The sequence below is a fragment of the Astatotilapia calliptera genome, chromosome 19 (genome assembly GCF_900246225.1).
Source record: "Astatotilapia calliptera chromosome 19, fAstCal1.2, whole genome shotgun sequence".
NCBI classification, from domain to species: Eukaryota; Metazoa; Chordata; class Actinopteri; order Cichliformes; family Cichlidae; genus Astatotilapia; species Astatotilapia calliptera.
This window is the reverse complement of record NC_039320.1, coordinates 14,434,482-14,452,348: the sequence shown is the minus strand read 5'-3', so window position 1 is coordinate 14,452,348 and position 17,867 is coordinate 14,434,482. Positions and strand designations below refer to the sequence as shown.

Below are 17,867 nucleotides of genomic sequence, written 5' to 3'. Positions count from 1 at the left end.
GCTCCAGTCTATTTAGGTGAGCTACTTTTTTTTACACCCCATAAATATATTTAAAAAATGTCTGTCTCTTGTTCTGGTACCTTTTTCAGTGAGTTTTATATCCACTCTGGCTTTACCGTTATCCATTCAATGTTATTGAATTCTTATAACATGCCTTCCCAAGTCTTCCCATATTACATCTTCATATCTTCAAATATATTCAGCCTCTGTGGGTCTCAACTTTACAGTTTTCTCTTGTTTTGCCTGTTGTTGCTAATTTGCGGCAAGGCACATTGTACACATTGTACACATTGTAATTTTACCTCTGCCTTATTGCCAATATTTTCTTATTTTTAAACATGAAGGGCCTCCAAGACACAAATGAAATCAATCAGCCAACTGAAAACAAGAAAATATCGGCATTGGAACATCCGGTTCTGTCGCCCTTTCATAATAATCTCTGACACGCAAGTTTGTAAACCACAATCACATTTCTATTAGTTTTATTTTGTGTGAGTGGAAGAAAGAGACATTATTCAGATTATTACTATTACACAAATCTTCCAGGATGCAGATTTTTGTCTCTCTTACCTGCTGCTGCAGCCATTATGTGAGTTAGGGCCTTTAATTTGGAACTCTGCCAGCCTGAAAGCCAGAAAGAAAAGTTATTGTCTTACGATCTGGCTTTTGTCTGAAAGTAAATGGGGCTCTGAAAGTGACGGTGAGATCACCAGCATGCAAATAACACTTTCCCTCAATAACTTGAGTAGGGAAAAAAGGGCATGGAGAAGTGAATTTTAAATAAGGGTGCATACAGGTTTCAACAGCTGCCAGTCAGGTTTGACCATCTGGTGAATGAACAATAAATTATGTTGACTCTGTTTGCGCCATAGCCTGCTGTGGGACTTTTATAACTCTTAAAGATTTTTATCTTAATGTTCTGGGAATGTGTTTCTTCTTTATCTCGTCAGAAATCCTGGAGTCAGCCAAGTCTGCTAAACTGGTGAGTCAGATAACGCTGCACTGTGACGCAAAGTTTGCAGGAAAGCCGAGGCAAACGTGCCGCCTGACACCTGAATACACACACACCCACACTGCACGTACACACATTCATGCATACAGACTTCCACCTGCACACACACACACACACACACTCACACATAGACGTACTAAAGTAAGTGCTATGTGTTGGTGTTTATTGTTTGGCGATTTGCACTCTGCAGGGAGATTCATATGTGAGATATTTAATTTATTTCTGACGGCTGCTGTTTTGTTAGGTTTTGTTAGGATCAGGTGTTTGGGGAAAGTGCCTGCAGTAGATTAACATTTAATTTGGCTTCATCATAGCATGGCTGGGAATTTAAAAGGTGATTCCTACATGAAACTAGTGTAACATAACACTGTGATGTGGTAATTAGTTTTAATTTACAATAAAAAAATAAAGTAATGGGATTATTAAACAATATGCAATATTATATGAGGCTCTTGCATATTTACATCTGTAAATATTTCCATTTAATTCATCTTAATGCAATTACAGTTTAATCTGAGTTTACCAAATTCAGAAATGTGCTAAACCAAATTGTAGCTCTAGAGCTGAATGAGTTCTCTCTGTCCAGTAGAGGGCGCCGTTTACTCACGTAAGTCCAGTGTTACTCTGCATGTTTGGTAGACACTAAGAAAAATGTAGAAAGAATCCAGCACATCAGAGCCATGACTCAGGAGTAAAAAAGCACTGATCTAACTAATAATTTATTTAGTGTGTTTGACTTTTGCCTTCACGTCAAACTGACACTTAAATCCATTGCAGTAATTTTTCATAGGAATTGTTATATGTTTTAATAGAAATCTGGTGCTGAAGAGAAGTATACTGGTTAAATTTACCTTAAACCTGCAGTCTGTTAATATGGTGTGAGTTCACTTTTGATGAAAAGAGCAAAAGCAAACATGGTTTATGGATGTGACTATAGTGATGTATGGATATCTGGATTTAAAGGAATTTTGAGAAGTTTTGGGTTTGAATTAAACTTTAAAGTTGTACACATCAAGGAAAAAAAAATCTCTTTGCTGTTAAAGGTTAATCCACTGACAGTCCTGGATTCAAATGTCAGCATTTTGAGAGAATCTTTGCACAGGGAATAACCTGTAATGATAAGTTCACTCTGTCAAGTGGAAACCAGAACGGAGGCATTTGATTTAAAAAGTATATTCCAAATTAGTCACATTTAAATGACTTTTTTCTATGACCAGATATGTTGTTTTATTTATGCAAATTGTACGGTCATTGTAAAAAGAAAGTTAACTGTAAGGTTTCATGTATGAGGACATAATGAAAATAATCTGGTCCTTAGTAAGTGATAAAGTGAAAACAGTCACTTCAGGTTTTTGTTGCTGTTGGTGGTTTTACAAGGTACTGAATCATGGGGTGTGCTTCTGTTTTTCACAGGCTGCTTCTGATTTTTCACTCAGTTTTTGTTAAATATATTACAACTTGTACTGTGTCCTGTTTATTGTTCATCTCAGGTTGTGTTGATCTAATTTTAATACCTGGTAATGACCAGATAATCTTTTATGTCCTAATATGTAAAACCTTACCCTTGAAAGAAGTAGTACTTCATGTTTACATATACTGTATTTGTAGGATCTCATTGTTTCCATTTTTATTGCTTGTGTCATAGAAAATGGAAGAATAATTTTTTTTGTTGACCAGCCATGGGAGAATGGCTCAAATTATTTTAATAATAGGCAATGAAAATATTTTTACACGAAAGTGTAGTTTAATGTGTTTTTAATGTGGAGAAAATGAACAAAATGAGAATGAAGAAGTAAGTATGAAGAGATTTGTGTTTGTGAAAGTTATTGAGGTCCAACACACAGGTCCAAACCACCACAGTTCCCATCACCTCTGGCATGCTGCTGACAAACTCCTGATCTTTAACCTTCACCCTCCCTCCCTCCTCCTTCCTTTCCTCGTCTCCTTACCTCCTTTGACCGACGCAGCGAGGAGTGAAACCCAAAAAGGTGCTGCATGTTTCTCTAACCTCGGTACAGTGGTAATGTTATGATGATGACCGTAGTAACCGTGGTAACCGTGGCTCTGAATGGCCTCGCTGCTGCATGGCAACAGAGCCTCACCCCTCATTTTACCCATGACTCCTCGCAGCCATCTCTGGTCTCTGTACTGAAGCGCTCTGTGTTTGTATGAATGAAAGCTGTGTCCCATCACCTCACCGCCCTCTCTGCTCTCTGTTCGGTGCAGCTCTGTCCAACATTGTCTGCTTGGTCTTCTGCTTTCTGTGCACATTCAAACATGCTAAGTTTGCTAAGTGTCCAAAGGTTTTTCAGAGGCTCTGTGAACGTGCAGTGGTTCCTGCATGGAACCATTGTTTTTTAACAATAATGGTTACCACTTACCACCTACTTCCTCTGCAAGGTTGCATCTATAAAAGTAAAATGACACACACGAGCTAACAAAAAGGACAAAAAGCAGTCCATCATTATCATGTAACTATCTTAGGCTTCTGACCAGGGATGTCAAACAGATTTTACATTATGCACCACATACAGCACTTTTTGGATGGGCCACAGTGGTGAAAATCCTCTTTGTGTCGATGTAAAGAAGTTTAACTGCACATTTAATCTCCGCAATATCAAATTAAGAAAAAGAAGTATGATTTTAACAGTATGTCTCAGGTTTTCTACATGATAAAGAAATCTGTCAACACAACTGTTACGATCTCCCCCCACCCGTTAAAGCCATGGTCTGCTGTTTGGTTTGTATGGGAGGGGAGGGTCACCTGTGTCTTACAGGCTGTAAAAGGTGTAGAAGTTGTGGCAGCATGTTACCCACACTGTCCTGTAATTGTAAAGCACAATGTTTTTGTTAATTCACAGACACACTTTTAAAAAAAATGTATAGTAGACAATGAAAAAACAGGAAATTGTCTTACTTAACTGTTTTTCTATTGGTTAATTACTTTGGTGTTGAATGAATGGCCATGGGGAGGTCTTTGTTTAGTAGGAAATGTTGTAAAAAATACTTTCAAAAATGTATATCCTCCGTCACATTCTCCAAAGACCGGCCAGATTTGAGTCTTTGCCAGGCCGTTTCTGGATCTTATGTTCTACACCTTAGCTTTGGACTTTTTGGTTGGCAATAGATATTTTTTGCAGCAGATTAATTGCATGAAATAAAAATAACTGTAAAGATCAGGACATGTTTTGGGGTTCATGGGTTTTGGTCCTGCCCTCTCATTCACTCCTCTGTCACTTTTGGGATATTTCTGCTCAGTCTAGATACTAAGTTGTATATTCACGCATTTTTGATAACATTAACATATCTTGCAACCTATTATGGAAGTTAACACTTTTATATTAAACCCTGAAGTCTCTGTTTTTGTGAATGAGATGGATTAGTTCGGTTGTTGTTGAAAAGTCCAGTGATTCAGCCTTTGATTCTTGAATGAAAGCCTTACTAAATCACTTTAATTTATTACTAACTAAAGCATTAGTATTAAGAGAACAAACTAAATTAAACCAGTCTTTGGTGTGACCGTCACCAAGTTTCCAAGGTTGTTTTAAGCATCTTAGAGAACTGCAGTTCTTCTGTCTTTTCATGTAATCCTACACTGACTGCATGATGCTGACTTCACTGCTCTGTGAGGGCTGGACCATCTGTTGCACCACTCCCTATTACTCTTGTTAATAAAGGTCTTTATTAAAGACAGGGTGGTGTGTACATTATCCTGTTACACAATAATTTTGAGACCAGCCACAAAGTTAGAAAATATAATTTCCTTATAATATTGTATTTGTTCCCACACGTCTATCATGAGATCCAAGCTGGCTGTCCGCTGCTCTTTGTCATTCCTGGCTGACTCATACATGCAGGCGTTCCTTGAAAATGTCAGAATGCGACTGAGGTGAAATGAGCTGCCCTCCTGCCTGCAGTAACCTGCAGAGTATAGATTTCCCGTCAGCTCGGTTCTTCTTTATCGTCTCCTGGTCTGCATCTCCTCCTTGGCAAGCTGACTTTGAACATCAGGAGGGAACTTTAAAGCAGGAGGATCAAATGTTCAGTCACAGAGCCGGTGAAACTGAGGAAGAGTAGGAAATGTTAGACAAGACCAAAATGGAAACTCAGCGAAGGAAAAGCAAAGTAAAATGCTTTTGTACTGCTGTTCTGAAGCTTGACCCATAAGCCATTATTTTTCTCAGCTAAGGTTTTGGGCTTATTTATGCTTTCTGGACAGTAATTTTATCTCCTTTCGTTTCGTTGAAGCTGCATTGCAGTGACCTCGGAGGCAGCGATCCTCCCTCTGTGTGCTGGGAAAGCAGGAACCTGATACATCTCCACCCATCTCCGCATCCACTCTGTCTGTCGGCCGCTCTCACTCCATCGCTCTCAGAGTAGCACTTAGTCTGTGTGCTGGAGAGAATTTGAGTGGATTATGAAAAGATATGTTTAATATTTGAACAGGACAGTTTTCTCTAAGCTGCTCTGTAATAGATACTCATAAGCTGTTTTTCTTTCTGCCTCTGCTGCCTGACGTCCTGTTGCTTGTTTTGTTTTTTTTCTCTCCACAATCAGATTCCTAATACTCTTAAACATCGCCCGTTTACTAAAACCTCATTGGACATTTTCTCCCCATGTTATTTTTGCCCATGACGTGAAAGTATTCGAGGTTTAAAGCTCACAACTAATCAGAGTATCTTATACTTTGTGGATTAATCCTCTTAGATATCCCTCTCTCTTCCTGCTGAGCTGTTGGTGCAGAGCAACAGATTAGTGAGGAAGGTATCACGATTGCTTCCTTAGACGGCTCTTTAGGAGACTGTCGAACTATTAAATCTCCCTTTTAAATAAAAAAAAAAAATCCTTTTGCTACAGTTAATGTTACTTTTAAAGTTCGGCTCTTATCTCTGGCTGTCATGATGTTTGCATTTCTGAGTTTTTATGTGAGGCTTTCTTAACCTCTGTACTCTGGGTATGTGTCTATGTAAAGCACGGTTAGGCGCAGTTCAAAAATAGCAAGACTCACTAAGAAAGGTAGACCTCATAAAGCCGCTCAGGTGTCGCCCCCCCCCCCCCCCCCCCCACCCCTTTTGTTTTCATCAGCCTCATTTTAATGAACCTTTTTGAGGATCTGCCAGCGTTGCTAGGAGATAAGAGAGGCTTGCATCAGCATGGCTGCTCATTTTCCCCTCTCACCTCCATTTACAGTCCCGCCCTCCTCTCCCTCACATCATCCCTTTCCTCCCCTGTCTGTCCCCAATCACCACTTTACACCCATCCCTCCCTCCCCCTCTCCCTCCCTCCCCCCTGTCTGTCTGTGTTAGAGGTGGTGATGAGTGGGTGAGCAGCAGGGAGGGAGGAGGGCACACAGTGATGTAATGCAGGAGCAGCTGACAAATCCCAACAAGCGAGAGAGAGAAGAGGGGGGGAAATGAGACAGAGGGTTGGAGAGAGAGGTTAGGGGAGGAGAGGCGTCTCCGGTGTAGCAGGAAACGGCAGCAGGCTGGAGGCTCGTGGCAGAGGGATGTTCGAGTCCTAATCAGAGGCGAGAGCAGAAGAGAGGTGCTGACAGAGGGCGCCGGCAAATGGATTATGAGAGAAAGAGGACATAAAGGAGGACGATAGCAGGAGGAAGGGACGAACAGAAGGAGGGAGGGGGAGCCTGGGAATAAATCGCCGCGGCCATTTGCACCACTGCAGCTCCCCGGCCTGAGCCGCTGCCTGTCTGACTGTTCAGCTTCAGCTTTCCGCCTGTCTGTTCTGAACCCGCTGTCTGTGGATCTTTGCCTGTTTTATCAGCTTCCTGTTTGTGTGTGTGTGTTTGTATGTTTCTGGGTGACCGTGTGTGTGTATGTCTTCTTCCCTTGCAAAAATGATGAGACAGACTCCTGCACCCCGGAAGGTACAGAACTCCATGTGATGCTCTTTTTCTGTTGGGTTTCTTGTGTTGATGTTATCATCCTTTTCGTTTTGTTGGCAGAGCTGTTGTAAAGGTCATGTGTCCTCATTTTGTTTAAGGTGGAATTGCCTTTTTTCCCATTTTTTTCCCCAGACCATTGATATTTAATATTCCCAGCATAAAAGTAAAAGTGTTTGCAGCTCAGCTGTGCTCTTTCTTTGACTTCTAAGTTTATTTTGCCCATGCTGTCGGTAGCTGTCCATGCTTCTACATGTGTTTGCAGTTGTTGAGTTGCCTTGTATCATATTTATTGTTTTATTTAGCCTCATCATACAGAAGCTATGTCTTACTCAAGACTATACGTTGATTTCCATCACTGTTTGCAGATGTGGCAGGCAGGCAGATGTGGTTTGAGTACAGTTTGTTCTGGCAACTATAGCACAACATGGTGGTTTAAGAGGACTGACAGATCTTAGGTGGTACAGCTATAAGCTTGGGCAAGTTTCTGTTGGATGGTAGTGCTTTAATCCAATAAAGAACAATAACAAGCCAAAGCCCAGATGGAGATGGATATTGATTGAGTGTACTGAGGGCAGATAGTGGAAGATAATTGGATGCAACAGATCATTTTACATGAATATGGTAGAAAGTATACAAGTGTCTGGTCAGGCTTGGGTTAAGTTTAAATCATCATCATAGACGTACTTTAATATGAAGTGATAGTCACAAGAAAAGATTAATATTGTTAACTGTAGATTTATTGTAGCAGTGCCTGAATGCTTCAGAATTTTCTGGTATCGTCAAAGATTGTTTCCTCTGTAATTTAACACTAATTACAGGTAACAGAGACAATGGTTAATTGGTACATTTGTAATATATTAGAAATCTTTTCCATGTGCAAATCTAGACTTACTAGTCGCAAGACTTACTTCCAGGATCTTTAAAGAAAATAATTTGAACTTTAGTATGTTGTAGAAAAACAGACTATGATTTTAATCTGCTGAATAGCGACTCAGTTTCTCAGTTTCATGTCGCTGGAAAATAATTAGGTCATGTAACCTGGGCCTAGAGATCAGTCTATGAAGCCCTGATAACCTTTGGTTAGTTGGGGAAAAATGTATTTCTACCAGTCGAATGTTGGAGGTTTTTTGCTGTTAGTAGGTGAAGTTGGGTTACAGTGCTGTACCGAGCACCTCCTTGCAGACTTATGAAAGATGCCAGCTTGTCTGCATATACTCCCCAAATACTTGCTAAGCAGTCGTAAAACTACAGAGTGTAACACAAACCATAAATGGAGACCACCAAAGTAAAAGTTTTAAAATGTATTGCTTTCAATCTCTTATTTTGGAGGCATTCCCAGTTTGCATAAGTTTTACTACTGGTAGTGGTTAGATGGCAAGTGTTTGCAGACAAGTTGGTATCTTCCATGAAAACTGTAGTCGGCCGTGGTAGTCTGCTACCAAAACCAATCACAAGGGCATTTGTGTTGCAGCAACTTTGCAACTGGTTTCAAAAACCACTCTCCAACCCACTGAGGAATACACATTCCTCACAGGGGATTGTTGGCTAGTCTATAGGCCTGGGTGACTGAAGACTTGTGGACAAGTTACCAGGGAATCTATAGTTTAACTGCATTTGTCATTGTCATCCTCGAGGTAGGAAATCAAAAATAGTGTAACCCATGTGTGTTATACAGTGCAAAGTGTTTCTTTACAAGCTCAACTGCAAATCTTGTCATCCACCCTGCGGTGTAGCATGTCTGAAACACATGTTGTACCTGAATGCTGCTGGTACCTCAGCAGTATGAGTGTAGTTCGACATAGATGAAGCTAACTGAGATACAATGCGGTCATTGAGGTCACAGCGGCAGTACCAGTCAGTGTCTCTGTTGTTGCCAAGACTGTGGTCATATGGGTGGATGAGATGAGGCCCAGAGATGAGTTAAGACAATAAAGATCATTAGAGAAACAGAGCAGAGATCTGTGTAGATGTTATTATGATAGATGATAGTAATATAAGTAGGGGCGTCTTGTCAAGAAGAATACATTAACAGGGTTTCAACTGTGAGTGAAGCAGCAAATATTCAACAATGGCCTAAAGTCATATCAGCTTCATCCACTCATTCTTACTTTTTATTTTTTTGGAATCTTTCTTTACTATGACTTTGCCTTGAATTACTAACCCTGGTTGTTTGTTTCCTTCCCTTCCCTCCTCTCCTCCTGCTGCCCTTTGACCTTTACCTGCTTCCTCTCCTCTTCTTCAGACCACGGCCAGAAGGCCAAAGGTGAGCCCAGTCTTCAACATCATCAGGGTTTCCACCTTTTGTCAGCCTGCGTTATTTGAACATGCGATTATTATTTTCACTTCACGAGGCAGATCAGATTTATGCACATAACTCATAACACGAATCATATTTTTGTTCAAAAGCATAAAAGATGGTCCACTTTAATCTTACAGATTTTACACTTTTTAAAACATCTTATGTTTATGTCAACACTACATTTATTCATCTAAAGTTTGCTTTATTTCTTATTGCTTTCCATCTGCTGCACACCTTTTTTCATATATTTTTAGCACTTCTCATTTAGTATTACATCGGTATTTGTTTTCTCTATTTTAAGGTCTTAATTGTGTCTGAGGTCACTATTGAGTTCTACTGAAGAAGGGCCCATTTGTATATTTCTTTGGGAAATTTACAACAGCTAATAAACAACTCAGTCAATTTTTAGATAAACTGAAATTCTCTTTTTAAGGTCTGAAGCTAACAAAACAATGAGCATGAATAATCAAATATCTGTTAATATACTGTATAGACATTTAATATTATACAGATGTTCAGGTCTCAGCTAGTAGAATAAAAAAATGTAATGATAAATAATTTAACAATTATTTTGATGTAGGTGATTTTATAGAGAAGCTAAATCCAGCCCCAAAGTTGAGTTAAATTAAGAGCACAGTGCAAAAGTGGTGAACTTTACCCAATGTCTTTACATTTCGCTTGGAAAGAGAAAGAGGTGCAGTGATTAATTAAATCATGCACAAACATGAAAGAAAATGCAGCATCTATGGCAGAGTTCGTACAATTTTAAAGACCGTGTTGTTATGACCATGTTTTATTCTTCAACATATTTATTTTATTGAGCTATACATTTTTTTTGCAGTCTGTTAGTAACAACGTGCTTAATGGTACAGTTTAAAAGTTGTCCTGTTTAATCGGGATCCTTGGAAAGAAAATATAAAGAAATGAGGGAAGACTTTTCCACAGCACTGTAACTCAGTCAGATGCAGCTATTAACATTTCTCATGGTGCTTCTTCTCATGTTGCTTGTAGACACCACATCCTGAATCACAGCTGTCAAGCCAAAAAAACCCCAACTACAATAATTAAATGCAGTCAGCTTGCAGAGGGACACCTTTTTTGGCCTCATCCACACAAATGATTTACTCTTAGCTGCTTTTTGCAAAGTGTTTCTCTCTTTAAAAAAAAAAAAATGTAATTCTTGTTGTTGATTGGACTTTTTTCTCGATTCCTTCAGCAGCCCAGCCGACCTGCAGGAGGGAAGGGGGCCGCGTCTGGCTCGGCTTCAGCCTCTGCTGGGGAGATGAGCAGCAGCGAGCCCAGCACGCCGGCACAGACCCCCCTGGCTGCTCCGGTCATCCCCACCCTCCACTCCCCTGGAAACCCTCCAGCTCCCATCCCCAGCAAGGTCAGTGTGTGTCTGGATCAGAAGTTCTATTCACCCTGCGTTGGACAGATCTGATGTGTTTTACTGTTTATCTATACATTTTTCTTTTCTTTGAATGCTTATTGACCCATTATGAAGGAAGCTTCTGTGGCAGCACTTAGTCCACAACAAGTATTTATGCGAATGAGCAAAGCCTGCTTAAAAAGGCACTACCCATAGTCACATTAATTCATTCATACATTTTGTTTAGCAGGATTTAATGTACCACCACAGTCAGTGGACTCTGAGTATAACCCACACAAGGAGTAAAATCAGATGTGACAACGTTGTCAGTATCTCTCCTCTAAATTTAAGTGTATTTTTTGACCCAGCTGTCACTTTGTGTTGACATCATCCAGCAGAGTCAGAACGAGAGCCCAAGGCCTGAAACGCTTTTTAGGCAACGTGACAGAATTTACCTTTGTTTTTGTGAATTATCTGCCTGTTAATGTGCTGATAACAAATCAACACCAAGATTTTATCTGTGTCTCTCGTTTTCTTTTGCATATTAAGTTGTATTTAAACATCAGAGATTATCACATCAACCTTTTGTAAAAATCGCCTTCTGAGTGTGTTGTTGTTTTTTTTGTTTTTTTTTAATGAAATGTTAAAGTCGGAATAATCAGTCTAATTGGTATTTTGTCCCCTCAGGAAGATGTCACTATGGAAACACAGGTGCAGCGAGGTGGTGTGATGTGATGTTTCTGCACTTGAAGTATTGAAGTGTTGTTCTGCTCTCACTAACGTTTTAATCAGCTGAGGCGTGGCTCCTTTTTTAACCTGTGTGTGTGCAGTGATTGTCTCTGCTGCACGTTTATCACAGGATTCAGAGAGTGTTTAGAGGAGTGTGATTATCTGTGTGTGCACACTGGATGTGTAATACAGCATGTGTGTGTGTGCGTGTGTTTTCTCTCCACAGGTGAATTTTCTGCAGGTTTAATATTTAATGCGTAAGTGCTTCTAACACAAGACTTTAAACCTGATTCACTGCTTTCGGTCTTCACTCTGAAGAATCATTAAAGAGAAATGATTCATAAAAAGAAAAGAAAATGGAAGTTTGAATCCTCCTTTTGTGTTTTAGAGAGTTTCCTCTAATATGTGTTTATTTAAATCTCACTTTTCCCCTTCATCTTGTCCATATAACTGTTACCCAGGAAGAGGAGGCGCTGCGTAATCAAGTGAAGGATCTGGAGGAGAAGCTGGAGACCCTGAAGATGAAGCGCACGGAGGACAAAGCAAAACTGAAGGAGCTGGAGAAGCACAAGATCCAGCTGGAGCAGCTGCAGGAGTGGAAGACCAAGATGCAAGAGCAGCAGGCCGAACTGCAGAAGCAGCTCAAGGAGGCCAAGAGGGTAAGGAGCCACAGATGGAGGAGGGAGGGGAGTGTAGATGCTCAGGCTCAGCTGAAAAAGTGTTAAAAAGCAGCAGTTGACTGCTAACAAAAACTATCCAGCAATTGCATTCCTTCCTTAGCTTCCAATGAACTACAAATTTAAAAATCTTATTAATTACTCTTAATTTAAGTCTGTAGGTTTTGAGATTATTGGGCCTAAACTCATCTCAACCTTTATTGCAGATTATTTATTTATTTTGGTGAAGTGTTCACAGTGTGTTTGATTAACAGCACCTGGCTGCCACATACCTTCTTACTTTCTGTAAAATTATTATTAAAGGGGAATAAGGGGAAAAGTATACGATTTGCATGCAGTTTAAATAACATGCAGTTATGTAATACTTTGTTGAAACTAAGCTTTTCTGTGTGTAGGAGGCTAAAGAAGCTCTGGAGGCAAAGGAGCGTTATATGGAGGAAATGTCGGACACAGCGGACGCCATCGAGATGGCGACGCTGGATAAGGAGATGGCTGAGGAGAGAGCAGAGTCTCTGCAGCTGGAGGTGGATTCCCTCAAGGAGAAAGTGGATGAGCTCACCATGGACCTGGAGATCCTCAAGCATGAGATTGAGGAGAAAGGTACTGAAGAGCTGATTTTATCATTGCAGATGTTGTATCCAGGCCTCATTTCTGTTAAATCAGGACATGAACAATCAATACAAATACTGAAGTTTGAGTCTGGGTTTTAAAGTATGTAAAATGAACATCAATTTAGAGTGAAAAGTTTGCAAGCTTTAATGACGAGCTTTTCTTTTTTGTATTGTTTTTGGGTTTCTGTCAGGCTCAGATGGTGCCGCCTCCAGTTACCATGTGAAACAGCTGGAGGAGCAGAACAGCAGGTTGAAGGAAGCTCTGGTCAGGTAGGTCCGCTGATGTCTTCATGAAAGCCACAATTATACTGAACTGAACTTTAATTCAGAACTTTACAAGCTCCAAAACACTGATGCGTGTTTTTGTGTCCAGGATGCGTGACCTGTCTGCGTCAGAGAAGCAGGAACACGTGAAGTTGCAGAAGCAGATGGAGAAGAAGAACGTGGAACTTGACTGTTTGAGAAGCCAGAAGGAGAAACTGCAGGAAGAGATGAAAGCGGCAGAAAAGACCATCGATGAGCTGAAAGAGCAGGTCAGTGGACCTTATGACTCAGCTGTATGTAGAGGAAGTGAAAGGTAGCTCCCCCCAGGCCTGTGATCTTTTAATTCGTGGGATGGATAACAGCAGAAAAACAACATGTGCTCTGTTTCAGGTGGATGCAGCCTTAGGCGCAGAGGAGATGGTGGAGACTCTGACAGAGAGGAACTTGGACCTGGAGGAGAAAGTCAGAGAGCTGAGAGAGACAGTCACAGATCTGGTGAGTGACAATCGCCCAGAACAAACATGGCTAAAAAAAAAATCCCAAAGTGATTTTCAGTCCATAAACACTCTGATTTATTTCTCACTATCTCGTTTTACTGCTCAGACTGGCCTACCTGCATACATTCATAGTAATAAGGTCTGAAAAAATTGAAGTATTGCTGTTTGCTGACTCATTTCATTAATAATATGGGGCCGGGGTCATTAATATGCATTTGGAGCCATCTGGTGTTTGTCATCACTGCAGCTTTTGTTGGATTAAAGTGCTCCTTTGGTGTGCACTGACCTAGAACAATGATCATATGATCCTACACAAGAAACTCGTCTGTCTTGTGCCTGTCATTAAAGAACGTTGTTTTTTCCAAGAATAAACAAAACATGAGTTTATACAAGCTGCAAAATCTCATTATTATCCCACAAGAATTAATTGATCTAGAAAAACAGAGACAGATTTCAAAAATCAAATTCAAAAAAAGGAGGTGGCCCTGATTGTTTGTGTGCACATCTCCTTTGTGCAGGAAGCTATAAATGAGATGAACGACGAGCTGCAGGAGAACGCCAGAGAGACGGAGCTGGAGCTGAGGGAGATGCTGGATCTGGGAGCAGCGAGAGTCCGAGAGGCAGAGAAACGAGTTGAAGCCGCACAGGAGACCGTAGCCGATTACCAGCAGACCATCAAGAAGTACCGCGAGCTCACAGCTCACCTACAGGTAAACATGTAGAGGAAATATGTAAAATGTGTTTTCACATCTAACCTGTTAATCACGTGTTGGTGTCCTACAGTCAGTCAGTCACGATTGTTCTCATGTGTTTGCTGCAGGAGGTGAACAGAGAGCTGACCAGCCAGCAGGAAGCCTCAGCAGAGCTGCAGCAGCAGCCGCCAGCAGAGATGTTTGATTTCAAGATTAAATTTGCAGAGACGAAGGCCTACGCCAAGGTCAGAAACAATCACAGGGTTTTGGTCTGAATAATAAGTAGCTCTCATCCTCTTTTCACGTGTTTACAGGTTTTAAATCAAAACTTCTGATTTTAACTTTGGAGCTAAACAAAACTTCTAATGTCTGTGTATGTTTTAGGCTATTGAGATGGAGCTGAGGAAGATGGAGGTGGGTCAGGCCAACAGACACGTTTCTCTTCTGACCTCCTTCATGCCAGAGTCCTTCCTCCGTCACGGTGGAGACCACGACTGCATCCTGGTGTTGTTGCTCATCCCCAGACTCATCTGCAAGGTAAAAGCCACTGCATCTTTTAGAAACTGGAGACTTGCTCTTCGTGAGGTTTAAATATGTTTTTGTAACTGTTTACATGTCTTTTAGGCCGAGCTGATCAGCAAACAGGCACAGGAGAAATTTGACCTGAATGAAAACTGTGTGGAGCGAGCCGGCTTGAAGGGAGCTTTGGGTGAGCAGCTGAGCTTCGCGGGTGGTCTCGTCTACTCGCTCAGTCTGCTGCAGGCCACTCTGCACAAATATGAGCAGTAAGTTTCACCACAGACTCTAAACTAAAGATTAACAACTATTCTATCAGTTTTTTAAGTTGTAACTGTATTTTCAGTGTTAATGTCCTGGCTGTGCCGGACGCTGTTTCACTGCTTCCAAATAAAGAATTTTTTCAGGGGTTGCTTATCATTAGAGTAACTCCTCCATACGCTCTTCTTGTGCTTGTCAGAGCTCTGTCTCAGTGCAGCGTGGAGGTCTATAAGAAGATCGGCTCTCTGTACCCAGAGATGAGCGTCCATGAGCGATCTCTGGACTTCCTTATTGACCTGCTGCACAAAGACCAGCTGGATGAGACGGTCAATGTGGAGCCGCTCACCAAGGCCATTAAATATTATCAGGTACACACAAACAAGCGTAATGCGTGATTACTGCAGTTTAATATAACTGTGTTTTATTAAAACATAAAGTATTTAATGTCTAATATTCTGCCTTATTTTCATTATATTTATATTATTTATTTTTATACTATAATACATTTTCAATATATTATGGTATATTTTTCTATATTGTATTACAAAATTCATTTGCATTATGATGAAAACATGCAATTTATAGTCCTACTGCTTGTTTAATGATATTTGTCCTTTTTCAGCACCTGTACAGCATCCACCTGGCAGATCAGAATGAGGACTGCACCATGCAGCTCGCTGATCACATCAGAGTGAGTATCGACATCACCTGCAGTCTCCGAGGAATCTGTAGGAGGTTTATAAACCCCATCGGCCCTCAATCCAGCTTTGTTTCAATCTTTTTTCATGTATTTTTATTAAGATGCTTCTGTTTCTGCTGCCTAAAGAAAATAGACTTCACTGGTTACTCGTGGCTTATGTTCATGTGCAGTTTACCCAGAGTGCCTTGGACTGCATGGCTGTGGAGGTGGGTCGTCTGCGGGCATTCCTGCACGCGGGTCAGGAAAAAGCCGATCTCGCCGTGCTGCTGAAGGATCTGGAGACATCCTGTAGTGACATCAGGCAGTTCTGCAAGAAGATCCGTCGCAGAATGCCTGGAACTGACGCGCCCGGCATCCCAGCGGCACTTAGCTTCGGACAGCAGGTAACCATAGTGACCAAACCATCAAGTTAAAAAAAAAAACACCCCAAAACAACAAGAACCCCAGATCTATGGTGAAAGTCACAGTAAAAAAAATAAATTTTTTTAAAATCTTTTTTTCATTTCATGTTCGTTTTTACCTTTTTACCCAACAGGTGTCAGACACCCTTTCAGACTGCAGGAAACACCTGACCTGGGTGGTGGCAGTCCTGCAAGAAGTGGCAGCAGCCGGAGCTCAGATGATGTCACCTCTCGGTGAACAGGAGGGGCTGTCGGCCGTCAAACTGGAGGACGTGGCGTTCAAAGCTGGAGAACAAGTACATTACATTACATTAGTACTTAATTAATAAAGGCCAAGTGACCTGGCTGAGACGTATGTCCAGGACACTGCTTAGAGTCATTTGTAATTCAGAATTGTGGCTGACAACAAAAAGTAATATTGATTTAGGTGCAAAAATTCTTTTATAGCAGAATATTTCAATTAAATGAATTAAAAACAATGCAGTGACACAGTGACAACAGTTTCCATTAGAAGTCATCTTGCAGCAGGAATTATTGGAAATTTTGCAAGCCAGCAATTTTTTGAATGAACTCAATGTGAGCTGAGAAAGTGTTTATGTAACGGAAACTATTATAAAAGTCTCACCTGCTAATCGAGGAGTTCATGCACTTTGACTTTTGTTGTGTGTCTGAGCATGTTTATGGACAACTGTTTTGACAGCCTCCTGGACAATCATACTTTCGTTTTCAGATCTATGGATCCCAGGGTGCCAACCCCTACGAGTATCTGCGACAGTCCTGTAGCATCGTCATAGCAACCATGAACAAGATGGCGACTGCTATGCAGGAGGGAGAGTATGACTCAGAGAAGCCTCAAAACAAGGTAATTAGCTCAGTCTGGGGCCACTGTGAAGGTGTGTCGGTATTTTAGTTCTGGCTTTGTGAACCCAGAATATTATTTTCATATTACTCCGTTTTTCTTCCAGAACCCTCCGCCAGTAGATGTGCGAGCGGCAGCTCTTCGAGCAGAAATCACAGATGCAGAAGGACTCGGCTTGAAGCTGGAGGACAGAGAGACGGTCATCAAGGAGCTGAAGAAGTCTCTCAAGATCAAGGTAGAGAGAAGCAGCAAATTCACTGTGAATAAAAACATTAAAAACACAGAACTGCCGAATCTTTTGTCAGGTTAGAGCTCATGCAGCTGAAATGATAGGTATGTATCTGGAGTTTATTGTGTAATCGTGTTTTCTGAACTGGTCAACGTTCACATCTGTACACACTGAGGGAATCTGCTCCAAAATATCTGAAGAAAAGTCACAAATTCTGCAGAGACACAGTGTTTTGATTTAGGGGGGTATGTGTGCTTTTTCAGGGAGAAGAGCTGAGCGAGGCGAACGTGCGTCTCAGTCTGCTAGAAAAGAAGCTGGACAGTTCATCCAAAGATGCAGACGAACGTGTTGAGAAGATCCAGACTCGACTGGATGAAGCCCAGACTCTGCTGAAGAAGAAGGAGAAGTAAGAATAAGAACACGTCTGTAGATTACTGAGATCTACAATTGTGTGATGTTGTCCTCTCCTCTGCAGAGAGTTCGAGGAGACGATGGACGCTCTGCAGGCCGACATCGATCAGCTTGAGGCAGAGAAGGCCGAACTGAAGCAGAGAATCAACAGCCAATCAAAGATGACCATCGATGGGCTGAGAGGAACCGGGCCGTCAGGAATCGCTTCCATTGTCACAGGAATGGCCGGAGGTGAGTGAAGCAGCTGCATAACATGCTCTTAGTTTGGTGGTTCTCTGGTAATAGATAAATTCCCACTTTAACTAACCTACCTGATAATCACACTGCAGGATTGATACTGAATTTTGTGGTTATATATCATTATTTTAACTCCAGTTTAATACCTTTCCTCAACAACCAATGATTCTTCTCTCCGTATAACTCTGCTTTAATTCCTCT

The 17,867-nt window shown here is 41.1% G+C and overlaps 1 protein-coding gene across 16 annotated transcripts in view; it reads left to right on the top strand.

Moving 5' to 3' along the window:
* The window catches only part of LOC113011690 (dynactin subunit 1-like), a 33,576-nt gene that overhangs the window by 11,746 nt on the left and 3,963 nt on the right, over positions 1–17,867 (top strand). For 4 of the 16 annotated variants that reach the window (XM_026151338.1, XM_026151337.1, XM_026151329.1 and 1 more), the window contains exons 4-26: positions 951–982; positions 2,980–3,024; positions 6,879–6,896; positions 9,157–9,177; positions 10,430–10,600; positions 11,270–11,293; positions 11,773–11,970; positions 12,384–12,588; positions 12,791–12,869; positions 12,973–13,132; positions 13,254–13,358; positions 13,879–14,070; positions 14,181–14,297; positions 14,437–14,589; positions 14,677–14,837; positions 15,029–15,197; positions 15,452–15,520; positions 15,700–15,912; positions 16,065–16,226; positions 16,661–16,792; positions 16,896–17,024; positions 17,282–17,424; positions 17,494–17,660. In XM_026151338.1, coding sequence (XP_026007123.1) covers positions 951–982; positions 2,980–3,024; positions 6,879–6,896; positions 9,157–9,177; positions 10,430–10,600; positions 11,270–11,293; positions 11,773–11,970; positions 12,384–12,588; positions 12,791–12,869; positions 12,973–13,132; positions 13,254–13,358; positions 13,879–14,070; positions 14,181–14,297; positions 14,437–14,589; positions 14,677–14,837; positions 15,029–15,197; positions 15,452–15,520; positions 15,700–15,912; positions 16,065–16,226; positions 16,661–16,792; positions 16,896–17,024; positions 17,282–17,424; positions 17,494–17,660 — 2,865 coding nt within the window. The other 12 variants (XM_026151332.1, XM_026151331.1, XM_026151328.1 and 9 more) reach the window with 12 other exon arrangements.